The 23,149-nt window shown below is 59.5% G+C and overlaps 1 protein-coding gene across 1 annotated transcript in view; it reads right to left on the bottom strand.

Moving 5' to 3' along the window:
• The window catches only part of FGF18 (fibroblast growth factor 18), a 30,978-nt gene that overhangs the window by 5,780 nt on the left and 2,049 nt on the right, over positions 1–23,149 (bottom strand). Inside the window, exons 3-4 of the mRNA XM_024577071.4 lie at positions 11,799–11,979; positions 1,139–1,245 (exon numbers count right to left, since the gene is read on the bottom strand). Of these exons, the coding sequence (XP_024432839.1) occupies positions 1,139–1,245; positions 11,799–11,979 (288 nt within the window). The remainder of the gene's footprint in view (positions 1–1,138; positions 1,246–11,798; positions 11,980–23,149) is intronic.

The raw sequence follows: 23,149 nt of genomic DNA, 5'->3' as shown, positions 1-23,149 counted from the left end.
CCAGGGCTTTTGCATCTGTGAAATGGGAATGGCAGAGGTACCAACCTCCTGGGATTATGCGGAGAGTCTGGCAGAAAGTATGTGCTCAATTAACGGAGGCCAGTAGTTCCCTTATTACTCACAATAGGTAGCAATCCCTGGGCTCCAATCCCTGGCCTATACCACTGCCCCAGCCACTCGGGTATGGCCGACGAAAGAGATGCAGGAAATCAAAAACGTGGCTTAAACAAGACTAGGGTAACCTCCCTCCCCCAACAAGGTGTAATAAATGTAAATAATCAGCCAGGGCCTTTGGAATCTGCATCTACGCTCCACCCTGCACCCACTCCACCTGTCCAGCAAGCAGAAGCCCCGCCGGCCGCCCTGGTGTCCAAGTTAGATAGAGAAGTGAGGAGGAATTCCCTGCAGAAAGAAGGGGACACAGGCATGATCCAACAGAGGTACTACTGCCACCAACACCGTCCACTGGAAGTCCCAGAAGCAGTAAGTGTGCAAACTTCACAAACAAGCACACCCAAGAAAAATGGGGCACCTCTGAGACCCGGCATGAGTGGAGGCTCAGAGCCCCTGGCACATGGGCCCACCCAACTGCACCCCCTCCCCTGCCCTAATTTGTTACATGCAGCTCTCTTGCCTGTTCCAAAGTAATAAAATCTTCCTGAAATGCTAGAACCGTGAGGCCCAGCGCTGACGAGGCTGCTGGGTTCCGGAGCCTGGCGATTGTTAAAACAATGCCGTGGCCCAGCCCTCAGCTGGCTGCTTCCCTGTTCCCAGACACCAGGTATGCGCAGGCGGCAGCGGGGAGCCCCAGAACCCCCTCCCCGGTGGGGGACCCCCTCCGGACCAGCTAGAGTTCCACATCCACCAGGAGAGATCAGGGCCTTGCGTTCTCCCCAAAGTCGCAGTCACCATAATACTAATGTGATACAACACAATAATAATAACTCGGCCTGGCAGGCTGTGGGAGCGGGCAGAGAAGAAGGGGGCAAAAGGAGGGATTGCTGTGGGAATCTCACACACACACTCCCAGGGCAGTTTCCACCGAGGGCTGCCATGGCCCTGGGCTCGCTGTCCCAGCTACACAGAGCTGCCAGAGGGGACCCGCCCAAGTTCCCCACAACCCCAGACTGTCACTCACCTTCCCCACGAGCTTGCCTTTCCGGTTCATACACAGGTAGAACTCCGTCTCCTTGCCCTTGATCCGGACTTGACTACCGAAGGTGTCTGTCTCCACTAGGAGCTGGGCTTCGAAAGGCAGAAGCAGAAAAAGACAGGCTTTTTTACCGTGTCCCTGGACCCCCACTGCTGCCAAGTCAGGCATGGGAGAGGCCTCTGCCAGGTCCCCTTAGAGCACCCTGTCTCTCAGGCAGGGAGAGAGAAGCTGTCCCCACCTGTTCCCTACCCCCCAGCCTCTCTTGACTCCACTTGGGACCCAGTTGGCTCCAGCCAGAGGGAGGTTCTGTCCCGGTGACCAAATACCAGTTATCCCCTCCCTTCCTCCCCCACCTCCCCCAGCCCCTCAACCCCATCCCCCAAAGCAGGGCAGAGAGCCATACGAATAACCTCAGATAAGCAGCCGTCTCCGAGGGCACAGACACACTCAGGCACACACACTCGCATGCACGCCTTGCCTTGGGCGGGGGATGTCAGAGGCCCCATCCCCGCCCCTGGCCTCTGTACCTTTGCCACTTGAAGGCCTGGGGACGGGAGGCTACTTTCAGAATTTCACTTCCCTCAGTCAAGGTCACCAGGCTGAAAGGTAACTAACTCCCTGGAGCCCAGAAGTCCCAATTAAGGCCCAGCACCCCCTGTCCTGGGTCGGAAGCCTCCTGTTACCACCCATGCTCCACAGGGTCAGGGTGTCCAGAGCTGATCTCCCAAAGCCCTGACTCAGCAAGGACACCAAACGGCCAAAGGGTGACTGTCCTCTCTCCTGTCTGGTCCTGCATGCCCACCCTACCCCCCCACCCACACCCCCTCCCTTTCCTTCTCTGCCTATGACCCTCCCACTCTCATCCCCCCCCCCCCCCCCCGTCCCTGACCCTTTGCTTCCTAGCACCTTGCCCCTCCCTCACCCACAAAATTTTAATTTCAGTGACAAGGGACTTGCTTCTCCATAACAAAATCATAGCCCCAAATACAGTATCCTTGGAGCCACAAAGAGTGGAGCTCAGTGCCCCTAAAATACACTAGGTATGATTTTAATTAAAAAAAATTAAGAATATATACCCCGGTGCCCTGCTGTGAAAATTAAAACCATCTGGAAAGCAGGATTTCCAACCATTAATCTAGCTCTCCTTTGACACCACTACTAATTAAAATGTGATACCCCACCTTTCCACGGAAAAAAGAGAAGAATTTACATAAAATTTAAAGATCTAACAAGAATTTAGTAATTCTAGAAACAAGGGGGCAGGCACATTCTTCCCTCCACCTTCCCCCAACCGTAGTCAACAGTGAGTCAGGGACCTGAACAGATGCTGAGACAGGGGGTGTGGGCACCCCATCCTCCCTGCTCCTCTTAATCCAAATACTCTATGACTCTCTGTGGTAGCTCGGTCCCCCGGAACCCAGGGCCGAACAACCCGGCAGCTCTGGGACTGGCTCCCTGCCGCCCCTCACAGCTCAGGCCCCTAGGGATGGGGATGTGGGCTCAAGAGGGTCTACCACCCTCGGAGCTTTGGCCGGAGGCAGCACGTGTCAGGGAAGGGGAGAGGTTTGGAGTGCACAGCCCTGGGTCTGAGTCCCTGGCCCAGCAGTATGACCTTGGGCCTCAGTTTCCTCACCAGGAAAATGGGGGAAACCATCCATGGTCTTCAAGTTAGTGTGAGGATCACACGGAATAAGGCGGGAAAGGGCCTAGGGCCTGTCCTCAGGGGCGGGGCTGGGGAAACTCAGTACCATTGTTCAAGTTTCCTAACTACAAAGCAAAACTGTTTCCCCTAAAGAAAAAGAAATACACCGGAAACAATCAGAGGTGTGTGTAAAAGCACAGAGGTGGAGCGGAACTTGCTTTGAGGCCCGGGTGCCCTCTGACCTGAACTGCCGTGGCACCCCTTGGGCTTGCAGGCAGCCCACACACCGGGAAGGGCCTCGGGCTGGGACTTAGGGGCCTGATTCTGTTTCTGGTGTCCGCCATCCTGGGCTGTGTGGCCTCTACGCCCCACTGTGAGCCTCGGTTTCCCTACCTACGCAAAGAGGGGCTCCACCCTGTTCTGATTCTCGCTGAGATTGGGGGCAAGGTCTGGGACAGAGGTAGGGAGGGGAGCCTGTAAGAAGGAGATGAGACCACAGGGCTGGGGCCCAGGCAACCCCAAGTGACTCCCAGGGGCAGACAGCTCCTAGTGCGCGCCCAATCTGGCTCCCATGTGAGCCCGTTGACGTCACGTATCCCACGAGCATGAATGTGTTTGTTCCCACTTTACAGGGTAGGAAACTGGGGTTCAGAGAAGTAAGCCAGCAGGAAGGGCTGACATCAGGTCTGCCTGCCTCCCTCTGCTGGGGCCTGAGCTCTGGGGGAGGACCCCCACCCAGCTCCGGGAGACACGGCTCAAGGCACAATCCTCCGCCACCATCGGCCACAGCCCACCCCAGGGAGCATCCAAAGGGCCTGGGGCCGGACTGCACCTCCACCCCCGCCAGCCGAGCCTCCCCCACCCCAGGGTGGGGAGGGTCCACGCCGGCTGCTGGCCGCCATGCCAGGGGAGCCAGAAGTCTGTTCTCCCCCGACCGCAGCGAGCGGCGGAGTGACCTAGACTCCACTCAGTGCCTGACATAATGAGGAGGGAGCTGCGCCAGAATTATGTAAAGTCTTTGGGGAGTAATAGCAGCCGCAGTTCTCAGAAAGAGAAAGAGAGAGAGAGAGAGACCACACCCACCCGGCCCAGGTTTTCCCCGGAGCCTGCCTGATCCTCAGCATCACACTGCTCCCTGCCCCCCACCAACCCCATGATTCAAGACCCAAGCCCCCAGGAGGCGTCTGGGCCCTAGACGCCTCCTCTCTGCCCAGGTCTGCTCTCAGGCCTGCACCAGGCCAGGCAGGAGGAGGCGATGACATTGTCTCACTCCACTCCTCATCAGACCCCTCACCGCACTGGCGGCCCCTCCAGTTTTCACAGTTCAACAGCCTGCCCCCACCCCCAACTCTCGCCCCTCACCAGTCTCCCAGTCTCCCCTACGCATCAGCCAGGGAGATCCTTGCTGAGAGCCTCCTAGGACCTCCCACCCACCGAAAATCCAGCCTCTTCACAGGGACCCATCTGGGGCATGTGACCTGGGGTCAGCTGGCCATCCCCAGCTCCTGCCCACAGCCCTCCAGCCAACCAGCCTCCTTGTGGTTCCTCCCTGACATACCCAGCACACTCGCACCTCAGGGCCTTTGCACTTGCTCTTCCCTCTCGCTGGAGATTGCTTTGCCCAAAGCTTCCTCTAACGGCTTCTCATCTCTTAGGTTGCCACTCAAACATCACCTTCTTAGAGAGGCTCTCCCTGGCCACGCTGTCCAAAGTCATACCAGCCTCCCCCATCCAGCACGACCCACCGCCTGCTCTGTTGTCCTCAGAGCTCTTCTCCAAACTGTCTCACATGCTACCTTTTTTATTGTCCACCTCCATTCACTGGCAGGTAAGCGCCAGGCGGGCAGGGTCCAGCCCATCCCATTCACTGCTGTGATTCCCAGCACTACCCCCCCCCCCCCGGCTCACAGTAAATGACCAACCAGGACATTGCACTAAATACTGAAATGACCTCGTGAGGGACGTATGAGGAGCAGCAAAGGAAATGAGATGCAGGGAGGAGAAGAGATGTGCCCATAGGCACACCGCCGGCCAGCACAGGGCCATGGCTCGGCCCCAGGGTCTGGGTCCACCACCCCTGCCCCTGGCCACTCCACTCCCCGCTGGTGCAGTCTCTCCTGCCACCCCCAGACTCTGAGTCCCCACCCACCCATCTCCAGCCTCCGGTTACTATCCCGTTTTCTGACTTGCTGTGTGACAGAGGGAAAGACCCTGTCCCTCTCTGGGCCAGGACTAGGTGACCTGCGAGGCCTCGTTCAGTTCAGCTCCTCGAGGAAGTCTCGGTAACTCCCACGTACTAGAGCTTGTGATGTGCTGGGCACGGTTCTATCTACCTGATATGCGCTACCTCACTCGATCCTGACAACAACGCCTAAGGTTCGGACTGGGATCATCATCCCTACTTTACAGGTCAGAAAACTGAGTCCCAAGCGTGAACTACAAAGGAGGGCGGCGAAGGTCTTTGCTTCAACCTCACTTTCTTAAGGCAGAGTCTATGGGCAGAGCAGCCCACAGAGCCAAAGCCACGGGCCCATCCCTCCTAGCTCCACTTGCAAATGCCCTTGAGGGGGGAGGGGCCCCCCCAGGGCCACAGGAAGATGGGGAGCCCTCAGGAGCACCCAAGGCTCAAACCGCAGCCAGAGAGGCAGGAAGGGCTTCAGATCTGGTCAAGGGAAGAAAAAGCTACAGGAACCCGAGGGGGAGTGAGTATGGGATCCGGGGGGCGGGACACAACCCAGGCCCCTGTGAGGAAAGTCCGCAGAGCCTGTTACCAGGCTCAGCCCGGAGCAGGGCCCAGCCCTGCCTGTGGCTGAGGGCCAGGAGCACAAGGACCTAGTCACTCCTGCAGCTTCCAGAGAGGAAAGCAGAAAAGGGGAAAGAGAAGAAAAAGGAACTGGCAAGAAAGCCCTTTCTATAAAAAACTCACCCCCCACCCCCCCCCCCGCAAACACTTCTCTTAAATAGACGGAGTAACTACGATCATTTAAAAACTAACAGCTGAGCCTTATCTGAGCACTCGCCCTCTGCCAGGCGCTGTGCTGGGGGTCTGAGTGTGCAATGTCTCACCAGTCCCTCATCGCAACCCTATGCTTCAGCCCTGTTGCGCCCATTTTACAGATGAAACCGCTGAGGCACTGAGCTGGGACGTGCCAGAGTCACACAGTGGGGCCAGGACCTGGACACAGGCAGAGGAACTCCAGAGCTAGTCTGAGACAGAGAGTCCAAGGCAGGCAGAGCAGGACAGATGTGGCCGCCTGTGACCGCACAGACAGAGAAGTGACATTGAATAATTGATTCACTGACTGATTGGCTGGTCCCAGTGCTTCCCTAGCAGGGCTCGCAGGGGGCGGTCCAGGGCCTCACTTTGAAGGCTTGTTTGAAGGCTTTGGTTACAAGGCCGGAGAACCAGAGGGGCGCATACAAAGAGAGATGGAGGAGACAGGACCCAGAGAGAGTGGGCGGAGGACACAAAGCTAAAGAATGGGTTTCTTCCTGCCCCCACCTGCCAAGCCTCAGGGCAAAGTCCCCCCCCCCAGGACTTTCGAGCACACGGTGGGGGAGCCAGGAGCGGGGGGTGGGGTGCAGAGCCCCCTGCACACGGACCCAGCACGGGGCGGCAGCAGCCGGCAGCCATGGCCGTACCCTTGCTGACAGTGCTGCTGGCCGCTGGCCAGGTGGTGTCCTCCAGCGAGGAAATGTCCTTGCCACAAAGACAAAGGAGGGCGCGCTGGGACAGTACTCCCTCCCTCCGCTGTGCAGGTGGACCAGGTCCAGAGGAAGGGGGAGCGGTGTGAGGAGGGGAAGGGATCCTTCCTGGAGGTGTTTCAGCATCACTAACAGTGCGCGAATGTGCACACTCGCTGTGGCCTCTCTCCAAAGGGGCCCGTGGTCCCCCTTCTCCTGCATTCCCCGAGGAGGAGGGCAGGCCACATGGGTTCGCCGGAAAGGAGGAGGGAAGGAATCGATGGGATTGATCCAGAGCTATATTTAATCCTCGCTGTAGCTCTAGCGTGGCCGTTTCAGAAGTGCAGGCAGCGAGGTGCGGGTGGCTGTGCCTCTGGGGACAGAATTTGTGGGACAGGAGCTCAGAGGGCAGGGGTTTTAGCTCAGACATAAGCACCCCCTCCCAGCTGGGAGAGCCCCTGGGGGAAGCTGAGTTTGTTGCACAGAAAGAGGCTGACTGGCCAGGAGGAAGAAGGGAGGACCTACTGTGTGCTGACGCTTGCCCCTGGGGGAGTGATGCCCTCAGCACTACTCGTTGGTACCTGTCCACGGCAGGCTCTGTGCCCAGGGACCCCTCAGTGAACAAAACAGACAAAAGCCCTACCCTCAAGGAGCCTGCTTTACAATAAGAGAGACAGAGAGTGAAGAGCCAAACACAGAGCAGAATGTCAGGCAGCGGAAAGTGCTAGGAAGAGAAATACACCCACGAGGGGACAGAAGCGGGAACTCTCTGATAAGGGGACAAGTGAGCAGAAGCCATAAGGATATCTGGGAGAAGAGCATTTCCAGGTCGAGGGGACAGCTAGCTCCAAGGCCCTTAGCGGGGAACAGGCTTGGCGGAGAGCCCAGGGCTGCAGCGGCAGTCAGGAGCCAGGCCCCCTGGGGCTGGGGTTTCATTTGGGAGCGGTGGCCCGGTCTTACATCTGGGCTGCTGTGTGGAGAATACACGATGGGGGTCAGGCTCAGAGAGTAGGGGTCCTCGCTGGCTCAGTCCCACCAGCCCACCCAAAGGGCCTTGCTCCTTTGCTCAAACTGTTCTCCAGCAGGCACCAGAGTGAGGGTGGTGGGGACTGGGGTGCCCAGCAAAAGCCCAGGCACAGCCCACACACCTTCCTGCAGAGCCGCATAAGCCAACCCCTGCTTACGCTTTGGGGTGCCCGGTAGCTATTTTAGTCGCTCATCCAGCAACGCTTAATGGGGGAGATTCTGTGTAGCGGACATGGGGACATGCACAGAGGTCACTGCTTTCAAGGAGCTCACATTCTCGGAGGGACAGGGTGAGCAGGGGGCCCAGGAAGGCTGCCCAGCGGGGCAGACTGACTCCACGTGACCTTGAGCAGTGGGCACACAGCTGGAATCACTGACTCACACGCAATGACCTCTAGGAGGGGGACAGTACTAACCACACACCCCCGTACCCTGCACCCCGGCCCCATGGTTGGTGAAGAAACCAAGCACAGGGAGCTGAGTGACTGGGGTGCCCTGGGGCGACCTGGGAGGAGACCAGACCACACCCAACGACAGGATCCAAAGACCCTTCCTCACCTGGCCTGAGACAGCGTGGCCAGCCCGACTACACTGGTCAGAATCACGAAGAAGTTTCCACCTGCGGCTGACATGCCCTGGCCCACTTAGGGGACAGGGACGGGGTCCCTTCTGGAAGCTCTAGGAACCAGCTCCTGAGGGGAGGACCTCGGCCTGAGTCCCTGATGGCACCCCTCAGCCCCATATGACAGTGATGAGTTCAGGGGGCTGTTGGTAATATTCTTGTTTTAATAATGACAGAATCTTTGGCCTTAAGATATTCTCTCACGTCAGTCACCCACTTTACAGAAGAGCTGACTCAGAGCCACGGTCTCTGGCTTGGATCCCCAGGTGGAGGATCCACCCCTTAAAAGGCCACCTCCCGGCTAACACAGGCCTCCGGCAGCCTGCTGGGGGCCGCCTGGGCACTGCCAGGCCTGGGAAGCTGGCCAATTACAAAATGTGGGGTTTGAAAAAAAATGTTTTATCAAGTAGAAAATCCCCATTTCTAAATGAAAGCAGGCAGAATACCCAAACAGGAGACTTATAAAAGCAGAGTTGCCTCCCTCCCCCCCCCCCCACCCCGCACCCTACCACCATTGATCACCAGAGCCAGACCCCCACCCCTCCCCGGGAGCAGCCTCAGCTGGCCCCAGGCTCTGCTCCCCTAAGACTCGAGTCCTACCCCCCTGCAGCCTGCTTCTAGCAACCAGAAGGGGCTGCCACCTCCACTTCCTGGGCCTAAGTGCCTGCACCTCGGAGGCAGGTGGAGTGGGGCCTTCTCATCTTTGCTGGTCAGGAGAAGACACCGAGCCCAGAGCCAGAGACACTTGCCCCCAGCCCTGTGGGCTGCTCGGCGGCAGAGTAGTAACTAGAAGCCAGGTGCCCTGCCTCCTGGCCCCTTGCTGTTTCTTTGAGGTGGCAACTGCCTATAGGACAGAGATGACTGGGAACAAGGACCCAAGGAGGAGGGGCAGATACAATAGTCCAGATGGGCCCACCAAGTGTCCCACTACTTAAGCCTCTAGCACCCCCCGCTAGCACACACCTCCCTCCAGAGCCGAACCCGAAGCTAAGAAAGCCCCTAGTCCCTAGAGCAGCCCACGTATGGGGTCCTCGGAGTACTGCAGGAAGTGTAGGGGCCATGAGCGACCCCCTTCCGGAACAGCATGGTATGGAAACCCTGCTGGCTCGAAGCAGATTTCAAGACCGCTCAGTGCCCTGAAGCAGGTGGAGAGCCCCTGGACAGAGCACCCAGGGGTGGGCTTGCCCCTTGCGCCTGCTCACGGAGTCCAGCACCTCAAGGGACCGTGGAATCTGACATTGGGAGTGTTAGTGGGGATTCTGGAGTCCAGGCGTTTGTAGGGATTCTGCTTATACTTGGTGTTTGCTGCAATTCTCAGGCTGCACCCTGACCGTGTCTGGATGGGAGTCTCAGATGGCATCCTCTGCTCAACTGGACCGAGCCCCGAGGAGGAGGGAACAAGTTCTTGGACCGTCCGGGGTCCCCTGACCAAGGGCTACCGGCTGCCCCGCCCCCAGGGGCAGGGCAGGTCCCTAACACATAAATCACCTTCCCAATAATATTTGTATTGATTATCTAGATTGGAAGCCTCAATTGGCTCCATTGTCTCACTTCCTCCGCCAGGGGTCACAGATGGGGTCCTGTCCCCTCATCTGCGTTTCTAATGTGACATTTAAACGGAGCAGCCTCCATGCCAGTAAGGTCCCTGGCTGCCCTGGGTGCCGAGGGGTGGGGGTGGTGAAAAAACATATTCCTCGAGAGAGAATTATTAAATCTAGAGTTCGCAGAGCTGGAGTTGAAGCCAGGAGGGGCTGGTCCCTGGACACTTAGGGGGGAGACCCTCAGCGCCACCTGGGCACTGCTGGGAAACGCAGAGCCCAGGCCCCGGCCGGACCCACTGAGTGCATTTTAACAAGAGCCCCCTGCCCTTGTGATTTTCCTGCAGGTTAATGTGGAAGAAGTGCCACTCTAGTCAACCCTTGTCCAGAAGGAAAACTGAGGCCCAGAGAAGGCAAAGGCTTGCCTGAGGTCACACAGCAGGCGAGATCCCCTGAGTCTCCAGTTCAGGCAGAGGAAACGGGAGGGCATGTGGCTTCCGGAGTGTGGAGCCTGCCATTTGCCGGGCTCCTCTCCCTCTCGAGTTCCTGCCTCCTGTCTCAGGGTGTGGACAGATGGTTCAGACCAGAGTCTGACCCCCCTGTACTCTCCCAGCCCGGAGGGGCCAGCAAGAGCTCCGGGGACTCCCCAGGAGGGCACCTCCTCCCACCCGGGCCAGCCAGCTGCCCCCTTCCCTGGCAGCAACTGGACAGCAGATCCCAGGGAAAAGCACCACCTGGGTTTGCCCAGCACAGCCAGACATCCGGAGGGGGGGCATGGAGCGACGGAGGCCCCAGAGAGGCGGCCAGCAGAGGGCCTGGGAGAGGTGGGGAGCAGGGCCCAGAGCTGTGGTCCAGGGAAGGAGGCAGAAAGGACAGAGATGCTGGGGAGGGGAGACAGCAAGAGGACCAGAAACAAAGAGAGGGAGAGATGAGAACCAGGAAGGAAGGAGAAGGATCCAGAGAGAGAGACAGAGAGACCCAATGAGAGCAGAAGCGGTCAGACTGGGAAAGGAAGGAAGGGAAGAGGGAGGAAGGAGAAGGGAAGCGGAAGACAGTGACAGGGCCGGGAGAAGGCAGGGAGGCAGCTGGCCTGGAGTGGGGGAGCCCTGGTGGCCCAGCCCCCAGTGACGGTGCAGCTGCCACACTTGGGCCCTACCATGAGGTCAGCCCTGCCCCGGGGCTGAGGGAAAATAAATGGTGTCCAAGATAAAAGGTCCAAGAAATTATTTGTCTTGTTGTCACGTCTTAACTGCAATGGGCAGGGGCCAGCGGGGCACCATCCCAGAAAGAAAGCTGGGGCTGCCAGGCCCCCGGCACACACTCGGGACCCCACCCCAGCCGCAGCCGCAGCCCCAGCCCCAAGCCTCCGCCACCCACGGCCCCAGACCCCCACCTCCCAGAACCTGGCCTGGAAGGCAGGGATGGCAGGAGCACGACCAGGGTTTGCTCGGCATCTACCCCCAAATCCCCTCCAGGCTCTGGGAAGGCGGAGTCCTACTGTTCAGCTCACTGCTGAGGGTCTCTGGGGGCTGGGGCCTTGGGCACAGCAGGGAGTCGGGGTGTCTCCCTCTTCCCAGCCCCTTTGCAGAGGTAGCTGGTGATTCCCAAACACCCAATTCCAGGGTCAAGGCCAGGTCAAAAGGACGGTAGTCCAAGGTGCTATCCACATGCCTCACAGGTACACAGCTCAAGCTCACACACACACACACACACACACACACACTTGAACACACATGTAAACAGATTCACATGCCAGGCCGATTCTCACCAACACCAGCAACACCCACAAAGCATTACCCAGAGGTTCCCACCCCTCCGAGCCTCTGAACCTGGGACTGGTGGACCAGCCATGGGGCACAGCCACCTGCTTTGGGCTCAAGCAAGCCACTGGTAGCCAGACAACTGCCATTTACAGGGCATTTACCAGTAAAAGCACTTTCTATTCACCTCTTTGGTTAGTACCCGCCCCGCCAACAAGGCTCTCCGGGATGCACCACTCTATCCCCATTTCACAGGTGAGGAAACTGAGCCCCAGAAAGGCTGTGTCAGAAGCAAGACCAAACAGCCAGGACCTGGCAGAGCTGGGACCGGAACCTGAGGTCTCCGTGGCTGGGGGAAGGGGTTGGCACCTACCATACTTGTCCCCATCCTCGCCACGGGCACTGATCCTGCGGCCCAGGACCTGGATGTGCTTCCCGCTGGTCCGGCTGTAGAGCTGGTACAGCCGCAGCTGCTTACGGCTCACATCGTCCCGAGCCCGCGTCTGGTTCTCCACGTGGATTCGGAAGTCCACGTTCTCCTCGGCCACCAGCACCTGGGGAGGGAAAGGAGCAGCGGTGAGCCCCCCTGGAAGTCCTGGGTCCCCTGCATGCCAGGGCCTCTTCTATGCCAGCTCTGGGCCAGGCCTCTGCACACACTCATAACTGCCCTGTTACCACCCCCATTGCACAGAGGAGGCAACTGAGGCGCACTCAGAGAGGTGAGGCAAGCTGCCCGAGGCGGCCCAGGCAGGAGTGGCAAAGGTAGGAATCAGGCCTGGTCTGTTTGAAACAAAGCTTACTATTTTTCCACCACAGCCCCAAATTAGAGCAGGCAGTGTGGAGCGGAGGTTTCTCTCGCGACGTTGGACATACGATTTGCTCTGTCTTAGACTCCTTCCCAGCAAAACGGTGGAGCAGAGCCCTCGCGCTGGCTGCATCCCAGAGTGGCTGTGAGCTTCCCATGAGCACGTGGGCGGGAAAGTCCCCAGATCGACAAGGAGATGGGAGCGGGTGGGAGCACGGAGCTGCTGTTCGTGGCCTCGGTGGGGAGGGGTGGGGGCTGGGCAGGTCTCATCCCGGGAAAGAATGGGCCAGAGTTCACTGTCACTTCTCCCCCAGACCTGGTGCTCAGGGGTCCTGGTCCCCTCCCATGGCCCGAGGGTCCTCATGCTTGTCCAGACCACCAGGCATCTGCCCGTGTCCCATCTCCTGCTGGAGCAGCCTTCACTCTGCACCCCAGTCCAAACATCCGGTATCCCTACAGCTTTAGTACACACTGGACCACGTTCTCCGGAAGCCGCCTCTGGCTACGCCCACTCTTACCCCTCCAGTCTCCCTTCTCCCAGCATGGCCTCCCTGCTTCCACTCCTGCCACCTGGTTGTCTCTCTTCCCGCAAACCCAAGCACCTCTGTGATCCTGCCTGCACACCCTCCAGGGCTTCCCATCATACTTAGAGAAAGTCCCCACCATGGCCTCAAGGCCCTGCAAGTGAGCCCCTCCCAGCTCTCCACCTTCATCTCCTACCACTCCCTCCCCACCAGCCACACTGGCTGCCTCATTTCCCCTCTGAGCTTTTCAAACACAGACTGCACAATGCCTCAGGGCCTTTGCCCACGCTCCTCCTGCCACTGATGCTCTTTCCCAGGTTTTTACATTCTGGCTCCTCGATTTCATCTGGGACTCTGCTCAAATGTCACATCCTGAGACAGGCCGTCCTTAACTGCTTTGCCCCGCCTCTGCCACTGTCTGTCACTCAACCATGCCTTGGACATCCTCCCAACACTTCGACCAGACGTAACGTCTGTAACGTCTATTCATCTGGTTTTTGTCCACCTGACCAGGCTGGCAGCACCGGGAATGCTGCAGCTGTCGCTTTGTCCTTGGCTGCTACATCCCCAGCCCAGGTGAAACGCAAACCTTTGTCAAAGGAAGGACTAAAGAAATGAACAAATGAACGTTGCAAAAACCTGGAGTCCTGTCACTCCATTTAACATTAAATTAGGTTTTTCTATAACCTGCTAATGATGCACCTGTCCCGACTCTTCTTAACCACAAAGCTGAACGATTCTTAAACCCCAGACAGACAGCGTTCTAGGTTTATTCCGTGGACCCACAGGTCTGGCTCAATGCCAGGCACTAGGACCTCAGTCCCACGAAAGCATAGCCCACTCCGCCCTGGCAGAGCTCTTGGGACCCAGGCTGCATCTGTCTCGCCCCTCAGCTGTGAGCTGCCAAGGTCAAGAACCGTGTTTCCCTCATTGCCACGCCCACCATGCCCATCCCAGGGTCTCTGCCCCCAGCGGACTTGCACCTGACCCTCCCACCGCGGCCTGGACCCCACAGACACCTCAGCTGGACCACATTATTCACCCTTCACTACCACCCTCCGGGGGAAGCCTCAGCTCGTGTTACAGGTGAGGAAACTGAGGCTCTGCAGCCAAATGACAAGGTCAAAGAGCAGGCGATGGTCGCCCAGACCCCACTTGCCCCACCAGGGCGATCCGGAGCAGGTTCAAAACCTAGGGCATGCTACTTCCTAGCAAAGGGACCCTAGGCAACTCACGGATCTCCCTGGACCTCAGTTTCCTCACCTCTAAAATACGGGATAACGGCACCCACCTCTGGGTGCTGGGGTTAAACATACAAGGTCCTAGCACAGTGCCTGGGCCAGAGTAAGGGCTCAGGAGGGGGACTGCTGGGGGAAATGCCAGGCAGCCCCGGAAGAGGCCCTCAGGGAAGCCCTGCGATCAGAAGCTTCTTGGGGACACTAGCAAAGCACCGTCCCTGTCCCTGCAGACAAGGCACTTGCGAGGCAGGGGTTGCAGTTTAGGAAGCTGGTGTTGCGTTTGATCGTCTGGACCACTCTGGACATGGGGCACTTATCAGACCCATTTAACAGAAGCAGAAACTGAGGCTCAGAAAAGGTGAGTCACTTGCTCTGAGTCGCACAGTCCAGTGACAGGGAGCCTGGCCGCCGGCCCCCTGAGCATGCACACCCTTCACTCCCACCACCCTCGTGGCCAGCCCCCTGCCACCGTTCACAGCCAGGACCTGACCATTCCACTTCCTGATACTCAGGGAGGGAAGAACCCGGGGTGGGGGAGCATTGGTCCTGAAGACTGACCACCCATGGCCCTCAACCTCCCTGGCACGACTTCCTGCAGAGGCCTGGCCCTGTCCCCTCCCCCAGGGGCAGGTCTCCGGCCTGCCTCCCTGGCCTCCTCCTGCTCACAGGAGACCTTATCGACCAGAGGTCAAACCAATCTCCTCACCCCAGGTCTCTGAGGGGAGCAGCCCTGCCCCAAAAGCCAGGCTCCCATTAACAATTTTCTCCCTGGCGCCCTGGACAGAGGCGGCGCGGTGACCTGGGGTCAGCAGGGGCCATCCGGTGGCCCTTCCCCAGGATGTGGGAGGAACCATCCATCTTGCCCAGCTCCCACCATTTAAGCCACACTCTGTCATATCAATCCCAAGGGAGGTGGCAGGGGTGGCCTCTGACTCGGAAACAGAGCCCGTCCCCCTGACAAGGCGGGAGGCTCCTGGGCTTCCCGGGGAAGACTTCTGGGGGCTCCAGGCCTTGCACAAGCCCGGGCTCTGCCCTGGACACCCTGTCCCTTCTGCCCACCTGGTGCCTTGTCTGGAAGCCTTTCCTGCACTGCCCTGCCCTGCCCAGGCTGGCTGAGGGCCTCTGGGCACTGTGGCTTATTGCCCCAGTGTCCAGTGTGCCTGGTTCACCCTGCACCTCTGGCTCTGCCCCCAGGAGGCACCCCACAAGCGTCCGCTCAACACCTGCGGCCGGGACCAGGGAAACACTGCTTCCTACCCAGACAAGCCAGGCGCCCAACACAGGGATGGCAAAGGGGGCTTCAAAGCTGTCGGCTGCTGTTCCAGGCTCTGTGCTAAGGAGCCTTTAGATATGGCACCTCGTCTGACTCCCTCAGCCACCCAGGGAGGCGGGCCCCAGGGAGAGCCGGGGTGCAGATCTGACCTCTGAGGCAGCTCTCTGGCCCTGGGCGCTGCCGGGTTCACACAAGGCGGCGGACTCAGGACCAGTCTCCCTCCCCCTGCCCTGCTGCTGGGCAGCACAGTGCTTGGCCTTGCTGCCTAAGAGGCGGCTGTCTTCCAGGACTTCCTAGAACAGTCTGCCGACTCCCCTCCAGGTGTCTAGTCATGGGGGGCGGTGCATTGAAATATTGACTCCCTGACCCAGGAACTGCCCAGGGGCAACAGATACAACTCTCCCCCCAGCCCTGTCCTCCAGGCCCCTCAGGGACCTGGTGCTGAGTGGGACAGGGCCATCCCCTCCACCCACAGTCTCACGCTGGTCAGTGCAGCTCTCCAATGCACTGGGCGGGGACGGGGCTGTTTCTCTGCTCCAAACCCACCCGCCTCCCCGCTACCCACAGCATAGTTTCCCCAGTGGGAACCATCTTTACACTCTAGCCCTGCCTACCTTCTGAGCCTCCTCTCTGAGGCTCCTTGATCGGAACCTGCTGTGAGGTGAAGAGGCTGGGGTGATGGGCCCCTAGCCCAGGGCCAGCTTCCAGACATCAGCCCTGGTCCCCCGACCCTCGCCACGGCACCAGCCACCAGCCCTCACTCACCCACTCCTGGCTCTGAAGGTATGTCTGGGGGCTTCCTGTGTCTTCCTGGGCCACGGCCCCATGTCCTACAGGTATCTGCCACAGCACACATCCCCTACAACACACACACTACACAAACACACACACCACGCACCCCAACAAGCGGATCACCCGCACCGACCTCAGGGGCTTCCTGGCCGTGCCCCCTCACCAGCACCTTCGATTTCTGTGATCCTCAGTTCTCTCGCTGGCAGCGTGGGAGCTGTTGTACTGGCAGCAACAGTCACGGCCTTTTCCCTTCTGTTTGGTTTCTAAACAGCCACCACCTCGCTGCTCATCGAACGCATCCTCTGAGTGAAGAACCGCGTGGGGTCAGTGATCACAGGGACTCCCCAGAGCGGCCCTGACAGTGGGTATGACTCCTGTCCCCGTTTCACAGAGGAAGTAACTGAGGCTCGGAGAGGTTGCATCACTTGTCCAAAGTCAGAACTGGTGAGAAAAGGGGTCAAGACTCTCAGCCAGCTGCTCCTCCGTCTAGTCTAGAAACCAGGCTCTCCACCACGTACCCGTCGCCGGCTTCCACCTCCTGCCGCTCCCCCGGCTCCTTCCCCAGGCTCAGGGTTCTGGCTATAAGCCATCACCATGGGGGAGGGCCTGGGGCTGGGGGCCTTGAGCTCAGTCCCCCACCCAAGAGAGGAGGCCGGGGTCAGACTGCCCCTCCCATCCAGGTGCCCATCCTTGAGGCCTCAGACAGGCCATGCCCCTGTATCCAGGCAGCCTGCCCAGAAAGGGAGGGTCTCCCTGGTCCCAGGAGGGGCAGCCCACAGACTTCCGGCCACATTCCACCACCGCCAGCCTACTCCGGTGGCGGCGGCAGCAGCCAGTGGGGCCAAGGCCTTCTCCTGGTTCTGGATTCGAACCTGAGACCTGCGCCCCACACCCCAGGAGTGGTCCCTGATAGAGTCAGCCCCGCTCTCTACCCCGAAATGCAGCTCCCCGAGCTCTTCCTCGAGAGCGATTGGCCTGGACACAGGCCCGGGTGTGGCTGCCAGCCCCTGGGGCTCCTCGGGTTGTTATTATCGTTGAGAGCAAGACTGGGGCTGGCTCCCACTTAGTGGGCGCTCGCTCAGTGCCAGGCCCGAGCTAAGCACTTTCCAGGCATCGTCTCCTTCCTCCTCGCACGACCTGGGCAGGTCTGATGACTACCATCCCCCGGACAAAGGGAGACAGAGAGGCCAGGGGACTGGCCCAAGCCATACAGAAAGTGACAGAGCCAAAACTGGAACCCATTGCTGGCTCTGGAGCCCAAGAATTTCCCCCAGCTAGCACCCCTGGATGGAAAGAAGAGGAGGCGGGCCAGGCCCACCCCTGAATCTGAGCTTGGCTCAGATTGACGCCCCCACCCATGCTCAGCCCCAGGCTTCTCCCCTCTCTCTTGTTACACTCCCCACGCCCAGCCCAACCAGGACCTTCCCTACCCCCAGCCTCTCCATTAAGCTCCCAGGGCTATCAATGTATTGATTGGCAGGGCTGAGCCATCAGCATGGGGGTGGGGGCTGCTGCCACCCAAGGCGGCTGACCAGAGCTCCCTCTCCCCATACATCAGCCTTCTCCGAACAGATCATCGATATGGGTGCCGCTGGCTGGCGGCCAGCCTGGAGCCAGCCTCAGGGAGGGAGGAGGACACCCAAAACCCCACACTCCCTCCTTTCTGCTTTCTCCCCTCCCCCCACTCTTCAACTCCCTCTCCCTTAAAGCTGGAGGGTGAGGAGTCAGGTCATAAAAAAGCCCCTTATTTCATCATTCAATGCCCACCATGGCTTTTCACTTGACCCCCATTCCTGAACTTGATGCTGCAGACACCCCAACCAGCCTGGAGTCCCCTGAGCACATCAGGACGTCCCTGCTCTGTGTACAGAGGTTCTGTGAGCCTGCAGTTCGTGGTCTCACACGCTCACCCACACACTCACACATGCACGCACACACACACACACTCACAGAGGCTTCTCCTATTTCAAGATTCAGATGGAGCACCGTCCAGGCCAGATCCCTTCCCCAGCATCTGGGTTTAGGGCCCTTTATCAAACTACATACCCTCAAGCCCCCGTCCCCACACAGGTCCTTCAGGCTCCTCTCAAGTCCCCAGGGGCAGGGACAGGTCCTGAACCCCCTGTGCCATACACCTGGCACCCTGGGAGAGGGGGTGCTTAGTCCAGGTGCCCAGCCCCCAGAGAAGCTGCTGCCCGCCGCCCCCAGCACTGACCAAACACTCCCCCTGCATGCCAGGTCTGTGCCGGTGCCACAGGGCCCGGGGATGCGGCAGGCCTCCTCCGACTTCCAGGAACTGGGAGCTGGCGGACACGCAGGCCTCCAGACGCCCCAGAGTCCCACGTGTAACTGCACTGCACATTTACTTAACACTTACAATGAGCCGGGCGCCATGCCAAGGCCTCCCCCGGGGGACCCCAACCCACCTCAGAGTGACCTCGAGAGGGAGGGTCTCTCCGGATGCCCATGTGAAAGATGAGCCACACAGAGCCCAAGCAAGCTGCTCAATCCACAGTGACCAGGCGCTGAGCGGGGGTAGCTGGGGACTGGGCCCCGAGCCTGAGCTCCTATGCATCCCTGTGGGCCCCAGCAGAGAACGCCCTGGCTCACAGGATGGTGACCAAGTGTTGAGGAGTCCCAAGGCGGAGGGTGGTAAAGAAAGCCACCCACCCAAAGTGTCGGCCATCCCTCCCCAGAGAACGCTTTCAGGACAAAGCTGAGGCCTTGGGTGTCTTCTTCATCCCCCCCTGGAAGCCAAGCCCAGGGCCTGCCACACAGCGGGAGCCCCACAAATGTTTGCTGGGCGCTAATGCAGAGAAGCACCTCGACCAAGTGCCTGCTGCAGAGCTGGTCTGAGACCTGGCTTCAGGGAGTCCTCCCAACAGGGGGACAGGGGTCGTGCTCACCCATTTCCCACGTGATGAGGAGGCAGAAGCTCAGAGAGTTAAGGGTCTTTCCCAAGGCCACACAGCCTGTGAGTGGGGAGTGAGGAATTCATCCAGATGTAAGTCCAAAGCCTCAGACTGGAGGGCTGATGTCACCGGTACTGGAGCAGGCCCATCCTCACTTTCTTCAGCACCGGCCGCATGCTTCATACCTAACATATGATCGACCACGCCGTCCTTGTTCCTCAATCATTTACTCAGTGTCGGCCACGGTGCTAGCGACTCTGCATGAATTATCCCACGTAGCCCTCACGATCACCCTCAAAAGCAGGTACCTCTCATCACCCCATTTTCCTGATGGGGAAAACCGAGGTGCAGAGGGTTGAACGTTAAGCTATTTGCTGCATAGCTGCTCAGCAAGCCTAGGTCTCTCCTGTGCCAAAGCCCACGCCTTCTACACCGAAGAAGCCTCCTCACTCACCTAATACCAAGGTGGGTAAACTGAGGCAGAGAGAGAGAAGTTGTCCAATGAGCCACGCTCCCAGGGGTCCTGAGAGTTTTTCTGCTCTGTGGCCCATGGGAGGCTTGTCCTTGGCTCTGTCCTTGGCACAGCAGCATTTTGAACGGGCCTGAGGCCTTATGCCATTTCCACGTCAGAGCAAATGATATCCACACATCCCCTAGCCCCTCCCAGCAAGCCAGGGGCCCCTCTCCCTGTCACCAGGAGGTGGCAACGCCCAGGGTGAGGGAGGTGGGGTGGGGGTGGGGGTGGGGGCTGATGGCAGGGAGGCCTCCCAGGGCGAGAGGCCCAGGGCTAGGTCTGAAATGCAGATGCACTGGCCCCTGCTCTGCACCCTTAGGAAGTAGGGACTGTTTCGTTGGTTGTTTTCTTCCCATCTTATGTGAGCAGCCGCTGTGACCAGAGAGGTTAGGTAACTTGTCCGGGGTCACACAGCAAAGACAAGGCAGAGCAGCCGTCTGAGCCAGGCTGGCAGACTCCGGAGCCCTCCTACTGCTGTGTAAGAAGCCGGGGTTCTAGAGCCACAGCATTCTGCCCCCTCCTGCTGTGCCACCAGAGGCAGGCTGTGTCACGCTGCTGGGCCGAACTGCCTTCCCCTGTAGAATTCATGCCTTAATTCCAGCTGGTTGTGAGAGGTATCCTAGAAGCTGTGCGGAAGTGCCAGCCTGTCCCACAGTGAGCATGCCCCGCCAGGTGGCAGCCACCAGCGTCCTGTTCGCCTGATGTATGTGCGCTCTGATGCCCACACCCCAGACACTCCTGCTAGAGGACAAGGTCAGAGCCAAAGGCCCTGCCCCCCATCTCCCTCTGGGGGCCCCACGTGCCCAAGGCAGGGTGGAAGCCATGCGGTGGCCCTGACACCCGGCCCCGAGCCTGCTGACACCGGCCGCTCTGCCAACCACAAGAAATTTTAAAAATCCACCTTCTTATCTCAGAGCAGGTGACGCTGAAGGAATGTAGGCAGGGCGCCCCTCCCCCTCTGGGCTAGGAAAGAAGTTGGAGGGGGTTGCTGAATCCCCCCAGGCCCCACTCTGCAAAAAATATCCACCACTGGCTCCAAGGCCCTTTCAGACCAGAACATTCCAGGATGGTCAAAGCCTGCAAGACTCCAAGTCAGGTGCCCTCCAGCGCAGAAACGCCGGCCTGGGTCCTGAGCACCCCCGGCCTGCACAGATGCACGGGGGGGGGGGGGGGGGGGCCCAGCCTGTCCCCTGGGAGCCCTTCTCCCCAACGGTATTCCTTCTGGATAACTTCCTATTCTTTCTGAAAATGCCTGCCTGGGGCGGTGGGAAAAAATACAAGAGCCTAAATCCAGAGTCTTAGTCAGCCATGGCCTTGAACAAGAATCCCTTCCCTGCTCTGTGCCTCAGTTTCTCCATCCCTGACGTCGGAATGTTACCCTCTCTGACTTCAGAAGGAAGAGTGAGACAAGCTTCTGATGCAATGGCCAGTCTGGAACCCTTACACGCAGTGCTCTCTGACCCGAGGCAGGTGGCTTCTCCCACCTGAGTTAGGCAGGCGCACACACGCCCCGCCTCCCACTACACTTCTCAGCCACGGTCAAGGGAGCTCCTGTTTCTAGATTGGCACCCTGGTGGCCAGCAAGGGACCGGACCCCAGACCCGGCCTGCCTGCAGGGACAGCAGGAAGCAGACTCCCAGCAGGTACCTGTTGAATGAATATGGCTGGACGGCTGGACGGCAGGACAGAGGATGCGGCCGCTGGAAGAAGTTAAAAGTGCTGACCAACAGGGCAGCTTCCCAACCTCCTCCTAACCCAGAGGAGGGACAGGACGCAGGGCGCCGGGGTGGGGGCCGTTAGGGCGAGGGGCGTGGAAGGAAACTTCCAAGCTTGGGTACACGGTGCCTTGAGAGAGGAAGCGGCGCCGCGGGAGGGACACGGGCGGCAGCCGCGGCCCCCTGCCCTGGCCCGCCTCGGCCCAGCCTGGCTGGGGAAGGCCGCGAACAATGTCGGGCAGGTGCCGCCGCGCCGCGTGAAAGGCGCAGCCCGGTGTCATTGTCAGCGCTCAGCCAAGTGCAGAAAAGCAATTTTACTGGTCACGCCGCCTGCTCCCCTTGGAAATTTTTAAAATTCTTCCGATTTGAGCTATCGCGGTGTCCTGGTTGTGTGGAGAAGGGATTTTATTAAATTCCCTGCTTCCCGCTCCCCGGGGTGGCCGACGGTGAGGGCGGGGCTCACCACACAGGGGAGGGGGCGCGGTGTCTGGCATTGAGTGTGCTCAGGGAAATGTGGCTGGGGGCGGGGGGCCGTTCTGGGCCTGGTGGGCTGATGGATGAGAAGAGGGGAGGAGCCCAGACGGGACTACAGGGCTCAGACTAGACCAGTCTCCCAAAACGTGGGGGCGGGCGGGGGAAGGCCCAAGGTGCACCGGCTGGCAGCACCACCCCATGCCCTCCTGGGTGGAGGAGCACTTGCAAAACTTCTTGCACGCCCATCGTGGATCACGGATCATGGATCAGCCTCAGGGCCGCCCATTTCACCAATGATGAAGCTAAGACTCCCAGGGGTCTACAGACAGGGAAGGCAGAAGGGGGGGTTCAGCCCAGCCCTCAGGAAGGCACAGCCGGGAGCCCTCCCAGGGGGTTGGGGCGGCCTTTGGGCCTGCTCACTGAGAAGTGTCTCACTCCCACCCTGGAAGCCCCCCTGCCCAGGACCTAGCTGCTCGCCAGTTCTGCCCACACCCCCTCTGTGGGGAGAAGACTTCAGATTCCTCCTCTCTACCTCCTGTGGCCACTCCATCTTTGTCCCTTCAGCTTGAAGAGGGGGCGGGGGACACGAGCCTGCCAGCCTTGCCCTAACACCCCATGGTGCTGTTTCTGTATGTTTTAGGAATCCTGGGTGTCTTTGAAGATCCGAGGGGAGCTGGGAACCCTCTCCCAGACACAGCACCATTTGGGTGCAATGTTTCAGGGCCCCTCCCCCCCTTACACACTCCAAGGGTGTATGGGTTAAAAACATCCGTCCTACGGCAGTTTGAATGGGGAAAAGCTGCAAAGGAAGGGGAGGTAGGAGAGGGGGCTCCCTCACCTGCTCGAAGTCCTAACCCAGATGGACGGGACCCAGACAGACCACCCAGCTCTTCCCCGAGAGGCTGGCTCTAGCTCTGGCCAAGGAGGTGGAGGTGGGATGCAGGGGCCAGCTTCCCGCCCTCACACTCCCCCAGAGAACACAGAGACCACACACAACCCCTGCTGGGCCCCCTTCAAGGACCAAGAGTCACCAAGCATCAAGAAGCTTGGGCAACGCAGCCCGCAGCCACCGCTCCACCTGCATGCCTATTTCACGGCCCCCGCCCCCAGGCCCAGCCTTCAGGAGGAGAGCGCTTGCCCAGGTCAGACAGGCAGATCCTCCGCAGTGACCCTGGGGCCTGCCCTCTGCCTGGGGACTCAGCTGCAAACCACGCAGGCCATGCCTGGCACTGGCCTCTCTCCCCCGCACCAGCCTTTCCCCCACCCCCACCCCCACACAGGGTCACATCTGCTTTGGCAAACAGCCAGTTTTAAGTTACTGACTCCAGTCGTATTGATTCAAGGAGTCACTGGGGACCCCAGCCTGGCCAACAGGAGGGAATAACCCATCAGTCTGTCCATCCATCCATCCATCCATCCATCCATCCATCCATTCTGCCTGCCTGCCTGCCTGCCTTCCTGCCCCCAGCCCCAACTA

Source organism: Desmodus rotundus, chromosome 6 (assembly GCF_022682495.2).
Source record: "Desmodus rotundus isolate HL8 chromosome 6, HLdesRot8A.1, whole genome shotgun sequence".
Taxonomy (NCBI): Eukaryota; Metazoa; Chordata; class Mammalia; order Chiroptera; family Phyllostomidae; genus Desmodus; species Desmodus rotundus.
Note: the sequence above shows the minus strand (reverse complement) of the source record. Positions and strands in the feature narration are given on the sequence as shown.